Raw genomic sequence first — 18,023 nt, forward strand, 5'->3', positions numbered from 1 at the left:
TAAATAAACGTTAAAAAAAAAAAAATCTGGACTTCCAAGAAAAGGAAAACCAGGTTAGCATGACAACATTCAACACCATACGTCAACAGAACCATACCCACAATACATGCAAGGAAAGAAAATGTAAGCCAAGCATATTTATTTGGAGCACAACTGTGTTTCCAGTGTACAGGCTCAAAGAGTTTTCAACGTGCAAGAACTCAGAATAATGTTGTATTCCTGAGGGTTCTATGAGAATATCAGTTTCAGCCAACCAAAAGATGATCGGAGAAATTTTGCAAAAAGGAAGAAGGGAGAGAGAAGGTATAAAGTAGAAAACATTGATGGAGTGATTCATATATAATAGCTCAAAGTTAAAGAATTCATGTAGGAGCGCCTGGGTGGCTCAATCAGTTAAGCATCTGACTCTTGATTTCAGCTCAGGTCATGATCTCATGATCATGAGATAGAGACCCACATCGGGCTCCCCAGTGAGTGTGGAGCCTACTTGAGATTCTCCATCTCCCTCTCTCTCTCTGCCCTGCCCTTGCTCACACTCTTTCTCTATCTCAAAATAAATAAATAAAATTTTTAAAAAGAGAATTATCATTTAGAGTTAATAACCAATAAGAATAAATTTTAGCATATTTAAAAATACTTTAATAAACAATAAGATACTATTTCATGAACTTTAAAACATATTTTCTTTTCACATTTTAACATCTCTAAAATCAAGATATGCCTTATGGTTGATAGTGTATCACACTGTAATTGGCAGCCTTTCTTTCCTAAGTGGTACATAAATAATGGTGTGTCTAACAGTAGACTCCATCTCTCAGATACAACGAAATGTGGTAATAAGATTTAAATATAGTTGGAACTATAAGCTAATTTTCTTGTTGAATTTGATTCCTAGTTGAGGGAACCAAAGCAGGAAAAAGAGGACTCGGGTAGTATTAAAAAAAAAAAAAAAAGAAAGAAAGAATAAAAACAAACCATGAAAACAAAAATATGTACATTCCTAAGGGCAGAATAATCAAAACAAAAATGAAAATAAAATATAACACATGGTAAAAAATTTAAAATGTAACATAAAATGGTATGATGTAACTGTGACCAGGTATGTCTGACATATCAGTAAAAGCAACTAAGCTTAATTTACTTAAAAAGAAAAACATTTTCAGATTGAATCACAAAGCAACACCCAGTTCTATGCTATATCCTAAAATATATACGTAAAACAAAGTGACTCAGAGAAATTCAATATAAAACCATAGGCAAAGGTCTACATAGGCAAGCAAAAGATGGGGTGCGCCTGGGTGGCTCAGTCAGTTAAGCATCCAGCTGTGGCTCAGGTCATGATCTCAGAGTTTGTAAGTTCAAGCCCCGTGTTGGGCTCTGTACTAACAGCTCAGAGCCTGGAGCCTGCTTTGGATTCTGTGTCTCCCTCTGTCTCTCTACCCCTCCCCCACCCATGCTCTCTCTGTCTCTTAAAAATAAACATTAAAAAAATTTTTTAATAGACAAGCAAAAGATATCAGAGGACACAACTGAATATAAGTCAAGGTAGAATCCTAGAAATAAAGTTGTAAATGAGATGAAGGCCACTTTATAATGATAACATCAATTTTAATAGTTATGGTTATCCACTGCACCAAATAATATAACATCAACTTCCATAAGGTATGGACTACTAAACTTACAAAAGGAGAAATAGGGGCATCTGGGTGGCTCAGTTGGTTGAGCATTTGACTCCTGGTATTGGCTGAGGTCATGATCTCATGATTTGTGAAACTGAGCCTACCTATGTAGGGCTCTACACGGGCAGCAAAGAAGCTGCATGGGATTCTCTCTCTCCCTGCCCCTCCCCCTACTCAACACACTCTTTCTCTCTTAAAAATTCTCTTAAAAAAAGAATTATTTTTTAAATAAAGGGATAAATAAGGAAAAATAAGAGGATAAAACTCAAACAATAAAATGAATAAGGTGATCCTACAGTTATATATATTTAACTCTGTAAGAATATACATCTGCTTTTTAAAAACCCATTCATGAAAAATGATCACATACTGGAGCACAAACAACCTCAATAAATTCCAATAAATTAACCAACTGGTTAATACAGAAAAAAATGATCTGAAAGCAACATAATAAAAATGTTCTAAGAAAATCAGAAAATAAAAACATTACTTAACCAAGATTTTAAACTATTAATTCTTGAATCAAATGGGAACTACAAAATGAAACCGTAGAATTCTTATAAAAACAATAAAAACAGTATATAGGAGAATCTATGAGATTAAAGTCAAATGCCAGAGGAAAATCAGTAGGCTTAAATTTATCAACAAAAACCAAGACTGAAAAGAAATTGATTTTAGCATGTAACTCAAAAAGTTGGAAAAGAACAATAAATAGGAAAACAACAAATAAGAAATAAAGATAAAAACAGAACTAGTGAGTGGCAAACACAAAGCTGTATAAATAAATAAAAAGGCTGGTTCCTTGAAAAGATCCGTAGGGGGGAAAAAAATAAATCAGTGGAAAGAAACCATTAGCCAACAAATGGAATAAAGGAGAGAAAGCATAAACATACAAAGAAGTTACAAAGGGAGAAATAATGAAGAAATAAGGAATTTAAAAAAATATCAATGAGGGGCACCTGAGTGACTCAGTTGGTTGAGTATCTGACTCTTGACTTCAGCTCAGGTCATGATCTTTGGGGGTTCAAGCCCCACATTGGGCTCTGCACTGACAGCATGGAGCCTGCTTGGGAGTCTCCCTCTCCCGCTCTTTGCCCCTCTCCCACTCACGCACTCTCTCTCACTTTCTCTTAAAATTAATTTTTAAAATATCACTGAAAGAAATTGAAGAAGACACAAACAAATGGAAAGGTATTCCAGGCTCATGGATTAGCAGAATTAGTATTGTTAAAATGTTCATACTACCCAGAGCCAATGTACAGATTCAACGCAATGCCTCACAAAACTCCAATGGCATTTTGCACAGAAATAGAACAAAAAGTCCTAAAATATGCATGGAACCGCAAAAGACCCCCAAATAGCCAAAGCAGCCTTGGGAAAGAGTAACTGAAGAAAGAAGAAACTTGGAGGCATAACACACCCTGATTTCAAACTATATTACAAAACTATAGCAATCCAAATAATATAGTATTAGCATAAAAAGAGACACAGAAACCAATGGAATAAAATAGTCTGGAAATAAACCTTTCCACATATGGCCAATTAATTTATGACAAAAGATCCAAGAACATACAATGGGAAAGGGATAGTCTCTGCAATAAATGCTGCTGGGGAAACTAGAGAGCCACATGCAAAAGAGCAAAACTGGACCAGTATCTTCCATATAATTTACACAAAATTGCACAAAATGGATTCAATACTTGAACATGAACACCCAAAACGATAAAAGGCTTAAAACAAAACTTAGGCAGTATGTTCCTTGTCCTCAGTCTCAGCAATGATTTTTTGGATCTGACACCAAAACCAAAGGCAGCAAAAGCAAAAATACAACAAATTGGAATACATAAAGCTAGAAAGCTTCTGTACAGCAAAGTAAACAACAAAATGAAAAGGCAACATAGTGAATAGAAGAAAATATTTACAAATTATATATCTGATAAGGAGTTAATATCCAAAATACATAAAGAACTCCTACAACTCAATAACAAAACAAACAAACAAAAATAAACACCAAACAATACCATAAAAAGTGAGCAGAGGATCTGAATTGACATTGTCCAAAGACATACAGATGGTCAACAGGTACATGAAAAGGTGCTCAACATCACTCATCAGGGAAATGCCAGTCAAAACCACGAGATATTACGTCACACCTGTTAAAATGGCTGTCATCAAAAAGACAAACAATAACAAGGGTTGGCAAGGATGTGGAGAAGAGGGAACCCTCTTGTACTGTTGGTGGGAATGAAAACTGGTGCAGCCACTGTGGAAAACAGTGTGGAGGGACCTCAAAAAAATGTAAATTACAACTAACATATGATTACCAGTAATTCCACTTTTGTTTTGAAGGGAACAAAAACTCTTAATTCAAAAACATATCCACACCCCCATTTTCACTGCAGCATTGTTTAGAATAGCCAAGACATGGAAATAACCCAGTGTCCATCAATGGATAAAGAAATTGTGTGTGTGTGTGAGAGAGAGTGTGTGTGTGTGTGTGTGTGTGTGTGTGTGTGTGTGTGTGTGTGTAAACTCAGCCATTAAAGGAAATCCTGGGGTGCCTGAGTGGCTCAGTCAGTTAAGCGTCCAGCTTCAGCTCAGGTCATCTCATGATTCATGAATTCAAGCCCTGCATCAGGCTCTGGGCTGACAGCTCAGAGCCTGGTGCCTGCTTAAGATTCTGTGTCTCCCTCTTTCTCTGCCCCTCCCCTGCTTGTGCTCTGTCCCTCTCTCTCTCAAAAATAAATAAGCATTTAAAAAATTATTAAAAAAGAAAATCCTGACATGTGCAACAATATGGATAGATTTTGGTAGCATTATGTTAAGTGAAATAAGTTAGAGAAAGACAAATACTGTATGATCTCACTTATATGTGGAATCTAAAAACAACAAAAACAAAAAATGAACTCATCAACAGAACAGATTGGTAGTTGCCAAGAAACAGAGTAGGGGCGAGTAAAATGGGTGAAGGTGATCAAAAGGTACAAACTTATAAAATAAGTAAGTTCTGGGGATGTAATGTATAGATGATGACTACAGTTAACAATACTGTATTGTATATTTGAAAGTTGCTAAGAGAGTAGATCTTAAAGTTCTCATCATGAGAAAAAAATCTATTAACTGTGTAGTGATGAAGGTTGACTAATAATTACACTTACTATAGTGATCATTTCAAAAAATATACATATATGAAATTATGTTGTACACCTGAAAAAAATCACTAAGAGACTTTTTTGTATAACTTTATGCAAATAATGTTTGAAAAACTGAAAGCAGTGGGTAATTTTTCTCTGAAAATAAATTTATCAAAACTGATCCCAGAAAAGATTTTTAAAAACCTAAACAAATCCACTCTGTAGAAGAAATAAGGTCATGAAAGAGCTACCTGAAAAATAAATGAGGCCCCACAAATAAACTGTATCGTATTTGTAAGGAACAAATAGTTTCAAACTATTCAAGCTGTTCCAGAGAAAAAAGAAAATGGACAACTGTCAAATTATTTTTATAAAATGGCTATATAGTCATCATGTAAAATGACTATACACACACATACACATACCAGTTATAAATTTTGAAGTAAAAATCCTAAATAAAATAATAGCAACAGAATCGAACAGAACACAATAATATAACATGATTCAGTAGGGCTTACTCTAAGAATGGAAAGATGGTTTAAAATTGGGTAATCAACTAATTAACATAACTCATTCTATTAATAGATCCAAAAGGAAAGTTACATGATCATTTTCCACAGATGCTAGATATCTGGGAAGATTCAATATCTAATCTCAGGACAACAAAACAAAACAGGAATCAATGAACACTTCCTTGATATGATAAAAACATTTATCTCACCCTCCCCCCCACCAAAAAACAAATCTATCTCACCCCTAAGCTAGTACCTTACTTAACAGAGAAACAATGACATGTCAGGGACAAGGGACAAGAAAGGATGTACTGGAGGGATCAGCCAAAAATATTAAGAGAGATAAATTAGAAATGTTAAGAACTGAAAGGGAAGAGATATAAATAAACTACTTCTATTTGACTTACGATTCTCTTAAAGCTTCCTAGGTCTGCCAACTAGGTATTCAAGTTTCCTAGGTATGCAAGTACCAGAATAATACAGCATTAGGAAAAAAATAATCTAAGTAAATGCAATTATGCAAACACCAACCAGTTCATTAAAAATTATAGAAGACTCTATAATAGCAACAAAGAAAATGCCCAGGAATTCATAAAAATTGTTTAAAACCAAGAAATGGAAAAATTTTAAACATTCCTTAAAGACACAAAAATATACTTGATGAAATAAGAATATATACTGTGAGTCAGGACTTAGGAAAATGGAAACCACATTATATATTTCAAACAAGAAATTAACTACAGGGAAATGATTACATGGGGAATGGAAGGCAGAAAAAGTAAAAACCCTGATGCAACTCAGACTGTAGGAGGATGCTACCCCTCCCAAGGCTGAGGTTACAAAAGGTGAAGTTTTCTGAACCTTATCTTAGAGACTCAGCCTCCAGAGCTGTCTAGTGAGACCTCTGAGGGTAATCCCCATCCCACCCCTGCCACTACTGTTTCTGAGTGTGATGGGCCTGGTTCTGGTTATGCCAAAGACATCAGGAATGCCACAGCCTGGAGCCAACCACTGCTGCTGGAGACAACTACTATTTGCAGAAACAATGGTGATAGATAAAAACCCAGACTCTCCTGCACCCCTCCATCCTCCAGGAAGGCAGAATCTAACAAGCCAGTGTAGCAAAAGCCTGAGGAATGAGGTTAGTAAAACCTGAGACCCAGCATCAGAGTTTAAGAAGGTGTTTTGAGGGGTGCCTGGGTGGCGCAGTCGGTTAAGCATCCCACTTTGGCACAGGTCATGATCTCGCCATTTCTGAGTTTGGGCCCTGCTCACAGCTCTGAGCCCAGAGCCTGTTTCAGATTCTGTGTCTCCCTCTCTCTTTCTGCCCCTCCCCCACTCATGCGCACACGCTCTCGCTCAAAAATAAATAAAAATATTAAAAAAAAAAAAAAAAAGAAGGCAAATTTTGAGTTGAGAGAGATCAAATAGTCCAGCTCATCCTTTCGGCTTTTAGTACACATGTGTGAACTTCTATAAAACGATAATAACTATTTTTCAAGGTTCCATTGAATAAGTTGAAATTATCCTTTATACAAATGAAGGCACTTTTCTCCTCTCCCCCAAAAGGGAAAAGCACAGTCCCAACAGTAACTGTATCTCTCTCTGAGTGATATTAAGACCTTTTCTACTGATATCACAATTCCTTAAGAACTTAATGTTCAAACTACTATTTATGGATTTATTTATATTAAGTAAACTCTACCCTAATATAGGGGCCCAAACTCACAACCCTGAAATCAAGAGCTGCGTGCTCTGAGACAGCCAGGCGCCCCTCAACTACACAGTCTATTTTTGTTCATAAGAGTATCAGGAGGCATCCCCCAGAGAATTCCCTGGGTTCCAAATACAGCCCTCTCTGAGCCCATTCTGTAGCAGCAGTCAATTTTTCCTTGGCAATTGGGATCAGTTACCTCAGTTAGTTGAGTAACCGCTTCTTTCCCTGCTGGTTCTGTAGCCTGAGGAATCCCAAAGGGCTGGGTGTTCATCTCATATTCTTAAAAGTCTGTTATGTCCCTTGCTGGAAATACGCTATCTCTGAGGGTCTGTTTCTTTGGAGTTCCCCTGCTACCAAGTACTCATTAGTTAGGACTACACTAGGTAGTCCAAAAAGAGGGTATTTACCACAGAGAATTCCTTTCTGAGGTAGTAGAGGACTAGAAGAGCCAGTGTTTAACACTAAATTAATCCAGAGACAACAGTAAGAGACCGCTACCATCTACAGGAAGAGGTGAGGGTGTAAGGACCTTGGAACTTGGAGAAAATGCCCTTGAAGAGTCGGTGCTCTGCTTGTGAGGAAAAGCATCACTTTCCTGTGAATGTCAAGGCAGGCTTCACAGACGTAGTGATAGTTGAGATGGGTTTTCTGAAGGATGAGTCAAGTTTACTAGGCAGTCTGTTTAACCCAGACTACTTACACATCTACATTTTAATTAGGCCTGGTCATTTAGAAATAGTTGCAGGGCCTACCGCTTTACCACATTAAATTTATTGGTGACTGTGTAAAAACATAAATGCTATAATGTGGCCAAAATAAAAGTAGCAAGATTGAAAGCCATCCTTTCCTACTTCTGATATGTTGGTTTAACGATAGACACTGTCTGATAGAATAGTTTCTTTGACCAGAATAGCATACATTTATGCTTGTATGGGCAAGGGCATCACCATCCTCTCTGAGGAAAGTAATCAGAATGCTTATAAAGGGATCAACTTAGTTACTTCACATTATTGCTGGAGCAGGACGGTATCAGATACTGGGAAGTCTCTGGATCATATCTGGGTGCAATGTCTTTTCTTTCCCTTTTTTTAGTGCTGCCCCTATTTTCCACAACATAACTTTTTTTTCCCCTAAAGTTGGGAAAATGTTATTTGGATGCTAAAAAGGAAGTGGGTGGTAGTGAGGACAAAACACAGGAAGGACTCTTCAGAAGCAGAGAAAAATGCAACAAGAATTCGCTGGTATGAGGAGCTTATTTTGGGGTCTGTGGACAGACTGGAGTGCATATATTGATGCAGTAATCCCAAAACAGGGACTAGGGACTGTTAGGTAAGGCTGCAGGGGTCTGGCTGCGAAGCAGCTGGGAGAACATATACCCACAGATGTACTCTGAAATACATTTGCTTCATTAAACAACAAAAGTACAGAAAAGAACAGCTCAGCTTTGGCCAAGTGAAGAACAGAAAACCAGAAAAACTCAGCTGGAGAGGCACAAGGGAAGAGGCAGTGAAGAACAAGCTGAGGATTTTAATTAAAACACACACACACACACACACACAGAAAAACCCACCCAAACAAGAGTGAACAGTACTAATACCAAGCCCTCTCAAGTGAATCTGCTGATGCACAGACTGAAAAAAACCAGGAAGGGCAAAAGTCCAGTGGGGCTCAACATCACAGCTCTGGAGAGTAAACTACACAGTTTAAGATTCTCAATGCTGTGGGAATGCAAACTGGTGCAGCCACTCTGGAAAACAATATGGAGGTTCCTAAAAAAACTAAAAATAGAACTACCCTACGACCCAGCAATTGCACTATGAGGCATTTATCCACGGAATACAGGTGTGCTGTTTCGAAGGGACACATGCACCCCCATGTTTATAGCAGCACTGTCCACAATAGCCAAAGTATGGAAAGAGCCCAAATGTCCATTGATGGATGAATGGATAAAGAAGATATGGCACGTGTGTATATGTGTGTGTGTGTGTGTATACATATATATATATATACACACACATATATATAATGGAATATTACTCAGCAATCAAAAAGAATGTAATCTTGCCATTTGCAACTATGTGGATGGAAATGGAGTGTATTATGCTAAGTGAAATTAGTGAGATAAAGACAAAAATCATATGACTTCACTCATATGAAGACTTTAAAAGACAAAACTTATGAACATAAGGGAAGGGAAACAAAAATAATATAAAAACAGGGAGGGGGACAAAACAGAAGAGACTCATAAATATGGAGAACAAACTGAGGGTTACAGGAGGGGTTGTGGGAAGGGAGATGGGCTAAATGGATAAGAGGCACTAAGGAATCTACTCCTGAAATCATTGTTGCACTATATGCTAACTAATTTGGATGCAAATTTTAAAAAATTAAAATTAAACAAAAAAATCAACTCAAAAAAAAAGTAAAAAAATAAAGTCACCCTGATAAAACAGAGAAAGACACTAAAAGAAAAAAAACGTACAGACCAACATATTTCATAAATGCAGATGCAAAAATCCTCAACAAAACATTGGCAAATTGAATTTAACAATAAAGCACTGTGACCAATGGGGTGTCTCTCAGGAAGGGAACGTTGAAAATCAATAAATGCAAGTCACCATACCAATAGAATAAAAAGGAAAAGAACAAATAATAATTTATGTACCTTAAAAAAAAGCATTTCACCTAAGTCAACATTCAGCCATAACAGAAACTCTCAGCAAACTGTAGAAAAGAGATTTTACAAGACTTCATAAGGAGTATCTACAAAAAAACAAAAACAAAAACAAAAACAAAACAAAACAAAAAAAAAACCCAAAAACCTGTCAGCTATAAGCCTACATACTGATGACAAACTGAATGCTTTCTCCCTAAGATCAGCATCAAAGCAAGGACGTCCATTCTCACTATCTCTATTCCATCTTGTACTGGAGGTTTAACCAGTGCAATAAGACAAGAAAAAAAAAAATAAAGCCATTTAGATTAAAAAATAAAAAGATTCTCAATGCTGTGATGCTTGGGTACCAAAGACTTAAGATAGAGAAAAATTTAAAGGTGCAGCCTATGCTTGTCCTCTGACTTGACAGGAGATTCAAAGTGCAGAGCAGATGAAAAAGTGGAAAGAGAGGCTTGAGAAAAAGTATTATTCTTCAGAAATTCAAGATGACTACCAGCCTGTCACGCAACAAGAATTTCGAGAGTAAGTATTTGTTCTAACCAGGGCACTCTGGGATATCATGATATGGTGACTGGGGACATGAATTACATTATTTTCCCGAAATCAGAACCTTATTCTGAGATGCCACCCCCTTTTTTTTCATCTTTTTACTCAACTTTGAAATTAATCAGAAAGCACAATACTCCCATTTGTTTAAATGTAAGGTAAGAGTGAAACCAACTGCTTTTACTCTTACATCTCCAATAGGAACTGCCATTTATATTTAAAAAAACACTTTTTTTTCATGTTTACTCATTTTTGAGAGATAGAGACAGAGTGCAAGCAGGGGTGGGGCAGAGAGAGAGGGAGACAAAGAACCCAAAGCAGGTTCTGGGCTCCAAGCCTGCACAGAGCCCTACACGGGGCTTGAACTCACGAACCTGAGATCATGACCTGAGCTGAAGTTGGACGACTGAGCCACCCAGGTGCTCCCCCTTTTAAGTTTTGTAACGGGAACTGCCATTTATATTTAATATGCACAGCAGACCCTGTTCTCCACTATTTTAGAATATAAGATCCATAATTGGCCCTACTAGGCATGTTTTAGAAGCTTAAAGTATTATCTTCCCACCCCAAGTACTTCACAAAAGGCACTAATAACCTGCTGTCTCTCTATGCACGAAGGCATGTTACTGACCCATTCTCTGCTTCCTTCTAAATTATCCTGCAGACTCTTTTTATATGCCGTGGAGCTGGAGAAAGAATTACACTACGTCAGTTTAAAACTAAACCGAGTGATGAGAAGGATTTCAGCTCTACAAAATTAAGACAAGTGCAGGTGAGAATCTGTGATACAATCATTGAGCATTTGTAACAAAGATTTATCCCTGTACTGAATTATTTCCTAAACAGGTACACATTTCAGGTACACTTTAAAAACACTGTACCACCTATCATCAAGCTATCATCAGAGTATAATTACCAAAATGATTTCACCAAAAGATTTCCAGAAATTAAGTACCCCTGAATGGGCCCCACTGTGCAATCCAAACAGCACACTTCCAGAGTATACACACCGGTACACGTAAATGATTTTATAATGAGATTTATTATTAAATTCTAGGAATGTGGAGTTAAAGTATCAAATGCTGCATATAGTTCATGGGGCAGGTCTCTAATAGGTCATAAGCAGTTTTCTCAATGTTACCTAGAGTATAGGAACCGTTAGGTGTTTTCATCATGTACCATGTTATAACTTGTCCTGGCCATAAATAAATTAATAAATACCTATGATTCTGGAAAACCATTATATAAGACCCCAAATAAAGTAATCTCACCTCCATTCCTCCCAGTTTGAGGTCATCTAGAAAAAGCTAAAGTGTACAAGAACAAACTTACCAATCATCTACAGAATTTTCACTAATATTTTCAAACTGGAAATTCATCTAGAAAGATTCTAAAGTAACACATTTAAAGTTTCCTAAGTATTTCCTCACCTACTCTAAAAGCAAAATATACTGTAACAACAAAGAGTAGGAGTATCAGAGTTATGAGAAGTCAACTTAATGTATGAGAAATATGAATGAGGGTGCCGCAAAACCCGTCTGAGTGGTCGTAAAGTTGTGTGAGGTTAACTCTTCTATATTTTTAGCACGTTACATAAGTCCTCCTGGAAGAGCCATATGTTCTCTCGGCCCAAACAACATCATCTCACCATCATACTCAATTTCCACATTGGTGCTCAATAGATTTTAAATCTACCCACCTTCCTCAAGCCAGCCATGCACGCTCTTTTCTTAGAAACTGTACCTCAAGTATGCTTAATAGAATAATTCATTCCAACAAGAAATGCTGACTGTTCTCTCTGCATCTTCTAGACTTCCACAAGGCATTTAACAACATGGCCTTCCCTAGTCTTACCACTCCCCAGAGCTGTAGCCAGCCAAGTGGCTTAGTAACCATGTTGTCCCCCCGTGGTCCCTGAATGAAGTAATTCCAACAAAGCCCAAGAACATTAAGGCAAAGAAACACTTGAGGTCTCGATTTTTTGTCTTTTAACATCTAGTGAAAACAAAAAACATTTACAATGACGTAGAACATTCAAGTTCTTTTATTACAAAAGTCTATACAATGAAGTGCCAGACACAGCAATGCGATTATATTGGTGGTCATATATATCTATATATTATTTGTATATAGATATACTGTTTTTACTTGTACCAAAGTAAAACTCATCACAAACTGCCTAGTTCTACCACCTACTGCTCAACTATGACACACAAGTACTGTCACATAGCGTAAGTGCTGCCATGCTACTTTTATCTATTCTACTCGCAGCCAAACATTAACAGTGAATAATCAACACCATGAAGCAGCTGTTAATTCTAAAATGAAACCAGTCAGGCCACTGACTTATAAAAATATGGTACTCATATAGATTTAGCATTATAAAGAAGGAATATATTATTTAAAACATTTAAATAGTGCATATGGACATTTTTGCATGTGGTATATATAAACATTCATATAAAACAATACACAGTGCACATTAAATTAGATGTTTGGATACACTCCTGTCTGGAGACTGAAAGAAATAAATGCACACTGCATGCTGGATTCAAATCAAAGTGATATGATACTTGTTTTGGCTTTTTCAATTTCATTTTTCTAGGTATACGTTATGAACAACCTAGGCATACCAAAAGGAAACCACACAAAAAGGGCTGGATTTAGTGCTTTATTCCCCAGCAAAACTACATGTTCACCACCAATGAACATTCCCTCCCCCCGAAAAAGGCATTGCACACATAGGTGAAATGTGAAACACTAGAAACACTACTTATTATCAAGCTACTTCATGTGCTTACTATGTAATAGTGCTGCAAGTCTGAGGTTCGTGCTTCCCTCACTTTTATTAAAGAATGTTGCAGAGGTCCATTTTTACATGGAACTGTTAATATTAGCTAGTTAAGAAAATCACGCATGAGTCAATGCATGCAAACCATGGGCACAAAGTGAGACACTCATCAATCCAAAAAAGCACCAAGAAAAGAATTAACACTTAGATTAAGCCTGACCAGAATATGCTATTACTACTGTTAGCCCAAATAAAGTCACCATTCTGTGAAAACGATGAGCAGAATGATACCAGAAGAGTACTTGAAGGAAAGCCATGCAAAGCCAAAGAACAAAAAATCAGCTTAGAGTATATGACAAGGGCATACCACTAGACATCTTTGAACACCACTACACAGCTGCTTTAAATAGCATGTGCTGAGCCAAAGTGGTCCTGTTAGAGGATGTTTTCTTCACGGATTTTGCCAATTAAAAGAGAAAAAAAAAATGATGTGACCCCCGGAAGGTACATGTAAAAAATGCAGTGGTATAGCCCTTGTTAAGAACAGATTTGATTCACGCATAATGACTCTTTTGCCAAATTAGGCCCATCTGATTGAACACACAAATCTGAGCACCATCAGTGTTCCTACACAGACATGGCTATTTTCTCACATTATCTGGAGGTGGGTGGGAGGAAAAAGTACAGGATCTGATGCAGACAAATCACATCATCACCAGCTCAAAAAGAATAACTGAGGAAACAAACAGTAACTTATGTCCCATAGGCAGCATGTGAAATGATTCAGTTCTGTGTGTGATGTGTGGTGTGTGTGTTCACTATACTAATAAACAAGGTCACTTTTTGGTGTGCCCTCTGTTATCTTCATCCAGGAGCTGTGTGACCACTGAATTGCAAAATTTTGCTAACATATTACCTGTGAGAAACTTTCACTTTGGAAATTAAACAGAAATGTGTTCCACAGTAGGACTTGAAATTTCAGTTTGAGTTTGGTTTTCTAAGAAAACATAAGACATAGTTGCATATGTGCACATTTATAGGCTTTTCTTTCAAATTTTCAGTCATTCTGTAAGAAAAAGGCAACCGAAGAATTCAATGTGAAGATGTTCCTCTCAATTTTCTTCAGTAATTAAAAAAATAATAATAAAAGCAAAGTTGGTAACAACAAAAAGCTTGTATCTCCAAAGTTCTTGAAGTTGAAAGAATAAAGTACTAGTCTTTTGCTAACAGGATGTGTCTGTAGTACAAAACAATGAAGAAAACTGATGTTTGCTAAAGGTGAAGAGGACAGTCTGTGGTTAATATGGAACACCACGCTCCCTAGAGAGGGTCTACTTACCCTCCCATCATTCTCTAGTGGCACCACAACCAAGTACAAAGTGATACTTTCTGAGTGCCTGACAAAATGAACTCAAGTACCAGCCAAGTACACACGATGATTGCTTCAGGGAATACAACTGATTTTTATGATGTTTTCAAGAAGTATATTTTATATGGATTTTGAAGAATCTTGTTTGCTGATAAGAACTTCAAGAAGCCTAAGTTTGGCTTTAATTTTCTTGTACTCCCTGTACTCCTCAAGCACTGGAACACGATCCTCCTTCTGGGCATTCCTAGGGAAGAAAATAAAATCTGTAATATTCTGGAGATCATCTGAAAAATAAAGTCCCAGAACTTGTCCTGATGTGAGACACAACGTTACCAAATGTAAATTCAAATAAAAAAACTGCTCTGCAAGAAGATAGATTACTGCACTAATTCCCCACACCCCATCCCCAAGGAACAATCCTAAAATACTTTTTTTGATGAATTTCTCTACTGACAGATTCAATAATGCTATACTTATCGATGTTCATTGCAAAGAACCAGCAGAAGCCAAATATTTTAGTAAGACATGCGCTGCTAGACTCTGTCAGGTCTGGAAGTGTATATCAAGTGCTAGAGGATTACAGTCAGTAATTTCATACATTTACTGTACTATGGCTTCAGTGAATTGAGAAGTAAAAGATCTTACCCACAGAAAAAAGCAGTTTTCTCACTTTATATTAATGACCCAATCCAATTCAGTTTAATCTCTAGGTAAAGCATCAAACCATCCTAAGTATAATTACAAAAAAGTTTTCTTCCATTAAGGCAAAGAATAAGAAGGTACTTGAAAAAATGCATTCTTACACTGAGTGTTTTTTAATCATTTTTGCCCACTATATAGAAAATTCTCAAAGTAAACACAGTTTGGAATTTGTAATATAGCTACTGGCTTGTTAAGACCACCCAGTTACATACATGGAGAAACTTTTCTGAGGTCTGAGATAACATTCATTTCTGTCCATCATCTGAACTAGAATGTATTTTTCTTAAAGAGTTCCACTGAGTCAACTGTGCCCCAGTTAGATAAAAACACATGCCATACTGTATTCTAGGAGCCACACTATTGACTGGCACCCTGTTGCACACCCTGAAAATGCGAAGCCTGGAATGGCCCAACACGCAGCCTAAGTAGCCACAGTCTTAGTGTAAGGATCCACACTAGCTGTCACAGGACCCTTTACAAAAGGAAAAACCTTTTGTTTCACAAACACTGCCAAAAGGGTGAGGATGTAGAATTAAAAAACACAACATAACTGCCACTCAACCAAGCCCCTCTAGAACAACTCTGAAATATTTTATCAGGTATCCCCTAGCTCTTTTTCTTGCCATTAATAGCAGGACTTCCAAGTAAAAAGGAATGTTTTCTACTTTTTTTTTCAATGATAACATGCTTATGTGCACAATTTATTTCTATTCCTATATATTCCTTTAATTTACCATATAAGCCCCTAAGTTTAAGAAGAAGGAAGACTCGGGGCACCTGGGTGGCTCAGTCGGTTAAACGTCTGACTTTGGCTTAGGTCATGATCTCATGGTTCGTGAGTTCGAGCCCCACATGGGTCTCTGTGTTGAGCTCAGAGCTTGGAGCCTGCTTCAGATTCTGTGTCTCCCTCTCTCTCTGCCCCTCCCCCGCTAGTGCTCTGTCTGTCTCTCTCTCAAAAATAAATAAACATTGTAAAATAATTAAAAAAAAAAAAAAAAAAGGAAGAAGGAAGACTCAATTTTGTGATGTTCAACAAACCTTCCATTCTGTTGATAAAATGCTTCTTCAAATTCCCGTAACGTTTTACGTAGCTTCTTCTTTTCAGCTCTAGCTTTCCAAAGTTGTTCCAGTAATTCAGGCCTGAAATTTAAATGGAAAGAAAACATTATTGAAAGAACATTTTGACTCTTACCAGGGGTTCAAACACTGGCTGCAAACTAAAGGCACCTCTACAGCAGTATTTAAAAAAACTTTTTCCCTAGGTAATCTTAAAGTGAAGCCAGCGCTACTGTGGAAAACAATATGGAGACTGCTCAAAAAATTAAAAACAGAAGTCACCATATGATCCAGTAATTCCACTCCTATTTACCAAAAGAAAACAAAAACCCTAATTTGAAAAGAGATAGGCACCCTTATGTTTATTGCACCATTATTTACAATAGCCAAGATATAGAAGCAATCCAAGTGTCCATCAGTAGAGTAATGGATAAAGAAGATGTGGTGTACATAAACACACACACACACACACACACACACACACACACACACACACACACAGGAATATTACTGGGCCATAAAAAAGAAGATCTTGCCATTTGCAACAACATGGATGAAACTAATGGGTATATAATGCTAAATGAATTAAGTCAGAGAGATAAAGACAAATACCCTATGATTTTACTTATATGTGGAATCTAAAAAACAAAATGAACAAATAATAGCGGTCTCATTAATACAGAGAACAAACTGGGTGGCTGTGAGGGAGGTAGACAGGTGAGGAGATAGATACAATAGGTGAACGGGATCTGAATGAGGCACAAACTTCCAATTATAAAATAAGTAAGTCACAAAGATGGAAAGTACAGCCCAGGGAATGTAGTCAATAATACTACAATAACATTGTATGGTGACCACACTTGCTGTGGTGAGCACTGAGTAATATATAGAATTGTCAAATCAATATGGTGTACACCAACCTGAAACTAATAGAGCATGTTGGTTATACCTCAATTAAAAAAAAAAGTGAAGCCAGGGCTGAAAACCAGTTACACACCATACCAGGGAAAGAAGCTGAGAGAGAACAAACCTAACTAGCTGATTCCTGTACTCCGTTATGAAGCAAATGCAGGATTTTAGTTTCTTTCATTTTTAAAAGACAGTAAGTGATTTATAAATCACACTCTAAAAAGGGTCCATCTCTGAAGCACTACATTAATTCCCTCCAAGTTCTTGTTTACTGAACATTTACACCAGCATGTAAATTTTATTATACAAATAGGTTAAAATCACAAACCAGCAAACATACATAGAAGCTGCTCGAGTACTTGACAATCGGAGATCCAGAGCCAGTTTTTCCTGATTTTCTTCAACATCAGATTCAGAGTTTTCCAATGAAGACTGTGCCTGCACAGCAGTTTTCAAGATATCAGTTAGCTCAGAGGACAGAGTAACACCATCTTCTTCTTCTTCCTAAAAAGTTATTGAACAGATAAAACAAGCCATGACTCAACTTTTTCCTTAAGAAAGACATCAGAGAATGAATTCTCTTAAGGATTACCTTGATTTCTTCAAAAAAATGGGCAGTTTCTCCTTCTATGATTGGTTGTAACATCTGACCCCTTCGCTTGGTAGATGGAGATCCCTGTAACATAAAAATGGTTTACACTTCAAATATTTAAAGCATTCAAGGAAGCTTCATTCACTATGAACAGATATAAAACTTTTATTTTCAAAATCTTAACCACATGAAATAAAATTTTTAGGATTCCTTAGTAAATTTATTTTTGTTTATGTTTTCTTATTACGTATGCACAAGAGTGCTAAATGTTCATTTGTGTCTGGATACTCTAAAAGAGCTCATTCAATAAATATTTTTTAAAAAAGAAAGTATTACATG

The 18,023-nt window shown here is 36.8% G+C and overlaps 2 protein-coding genes across 12 annotated transcripts in view; one reads left to right on the plus strand and one right to left on the minus strand.

Annotated features, from left to right (window-relative positions):
* PKD2L2 (polycystin 2 like 2, transient receptor potential cation channel) overlaps positions 1 to 14,240 on the plus strand; it is a 42,732-nt gene extending 28,492 nt beyond the window's left edge. For both annotated transcript variants that reach the window (XM_027076619.2, XM_015064448.3), the window contains 3 exons: positions 10,129 to 10,241; positions 10,930 to 11,037; positions 14,118 to 14,240. In XM_027076619.2, coding sequence (XP_026932420.1) covers positions 10,129 to 10,241; positions 10,930 to 11,026 — 210 coding nt within the window. In that variant the 3' untranslated portion in view covers positions 11,027 to 11,037; positions 14,118 to 14,240. The remainder of the gene's footprint in view (positions 1 to 10,128; positions 10,242 to 10,929; positions 11,038 to 14,117) is intronic.
* FAM13B (family with sequence similarity 13 member B) overlaps positions 12,292 to 18,023 on the minus strand; it is an 87,892-nt gene continuing 82,160 nt past the window's right edge. For 8 of the 10 annotated variants that reach the window (XM_027076614.2, XM_027076616.2, XM_027076613.2 and 5 more), the window contains 4 exons: positions 17,685 to 17,768; positions 17,433 to 17,596; positions 16,166 to 16,267; positions 12,292 to 14,669 (listed from right to left, as the gene is read on the minus strand). In XM_027076614.2, the coding sequence (XP_026932415.1) occupies positions 14,546 to 14,669; positions 16,166 to 16,267; positions 17,433 to 17,596; positions 17,685 to 17,768 (474 nt within the window). In that variant the 3' untranslated portion in view covers positions 12,292 to 14,545. The remainder of the gene's footprint in view (positions 14,670 to 16,165; positions 16,268 to 17,432; positions 17,597 to 17,684; positions 17,769 to 18,023) is intronic. The other 2 variants (XM_027076617.2, XM_027076611.2) reach the window with 1 other exon arrangement.

The sequence above is a fragment of the Acinonyx jubatus genome, chromosome A1 (assembly GCF_027475565.1).
Source record: "Acinonyx jubatus isolate Ajub_Pintada_27869175 chromosome A1, VMU_Ajub_asm_v1.0, whole genome shotgun sequence".
NCBI lineage: Eukaryota > Metazoa > Chordata > Mammalia > Carnivora > Felidae > Acinonyx > Acinonyx jubatus.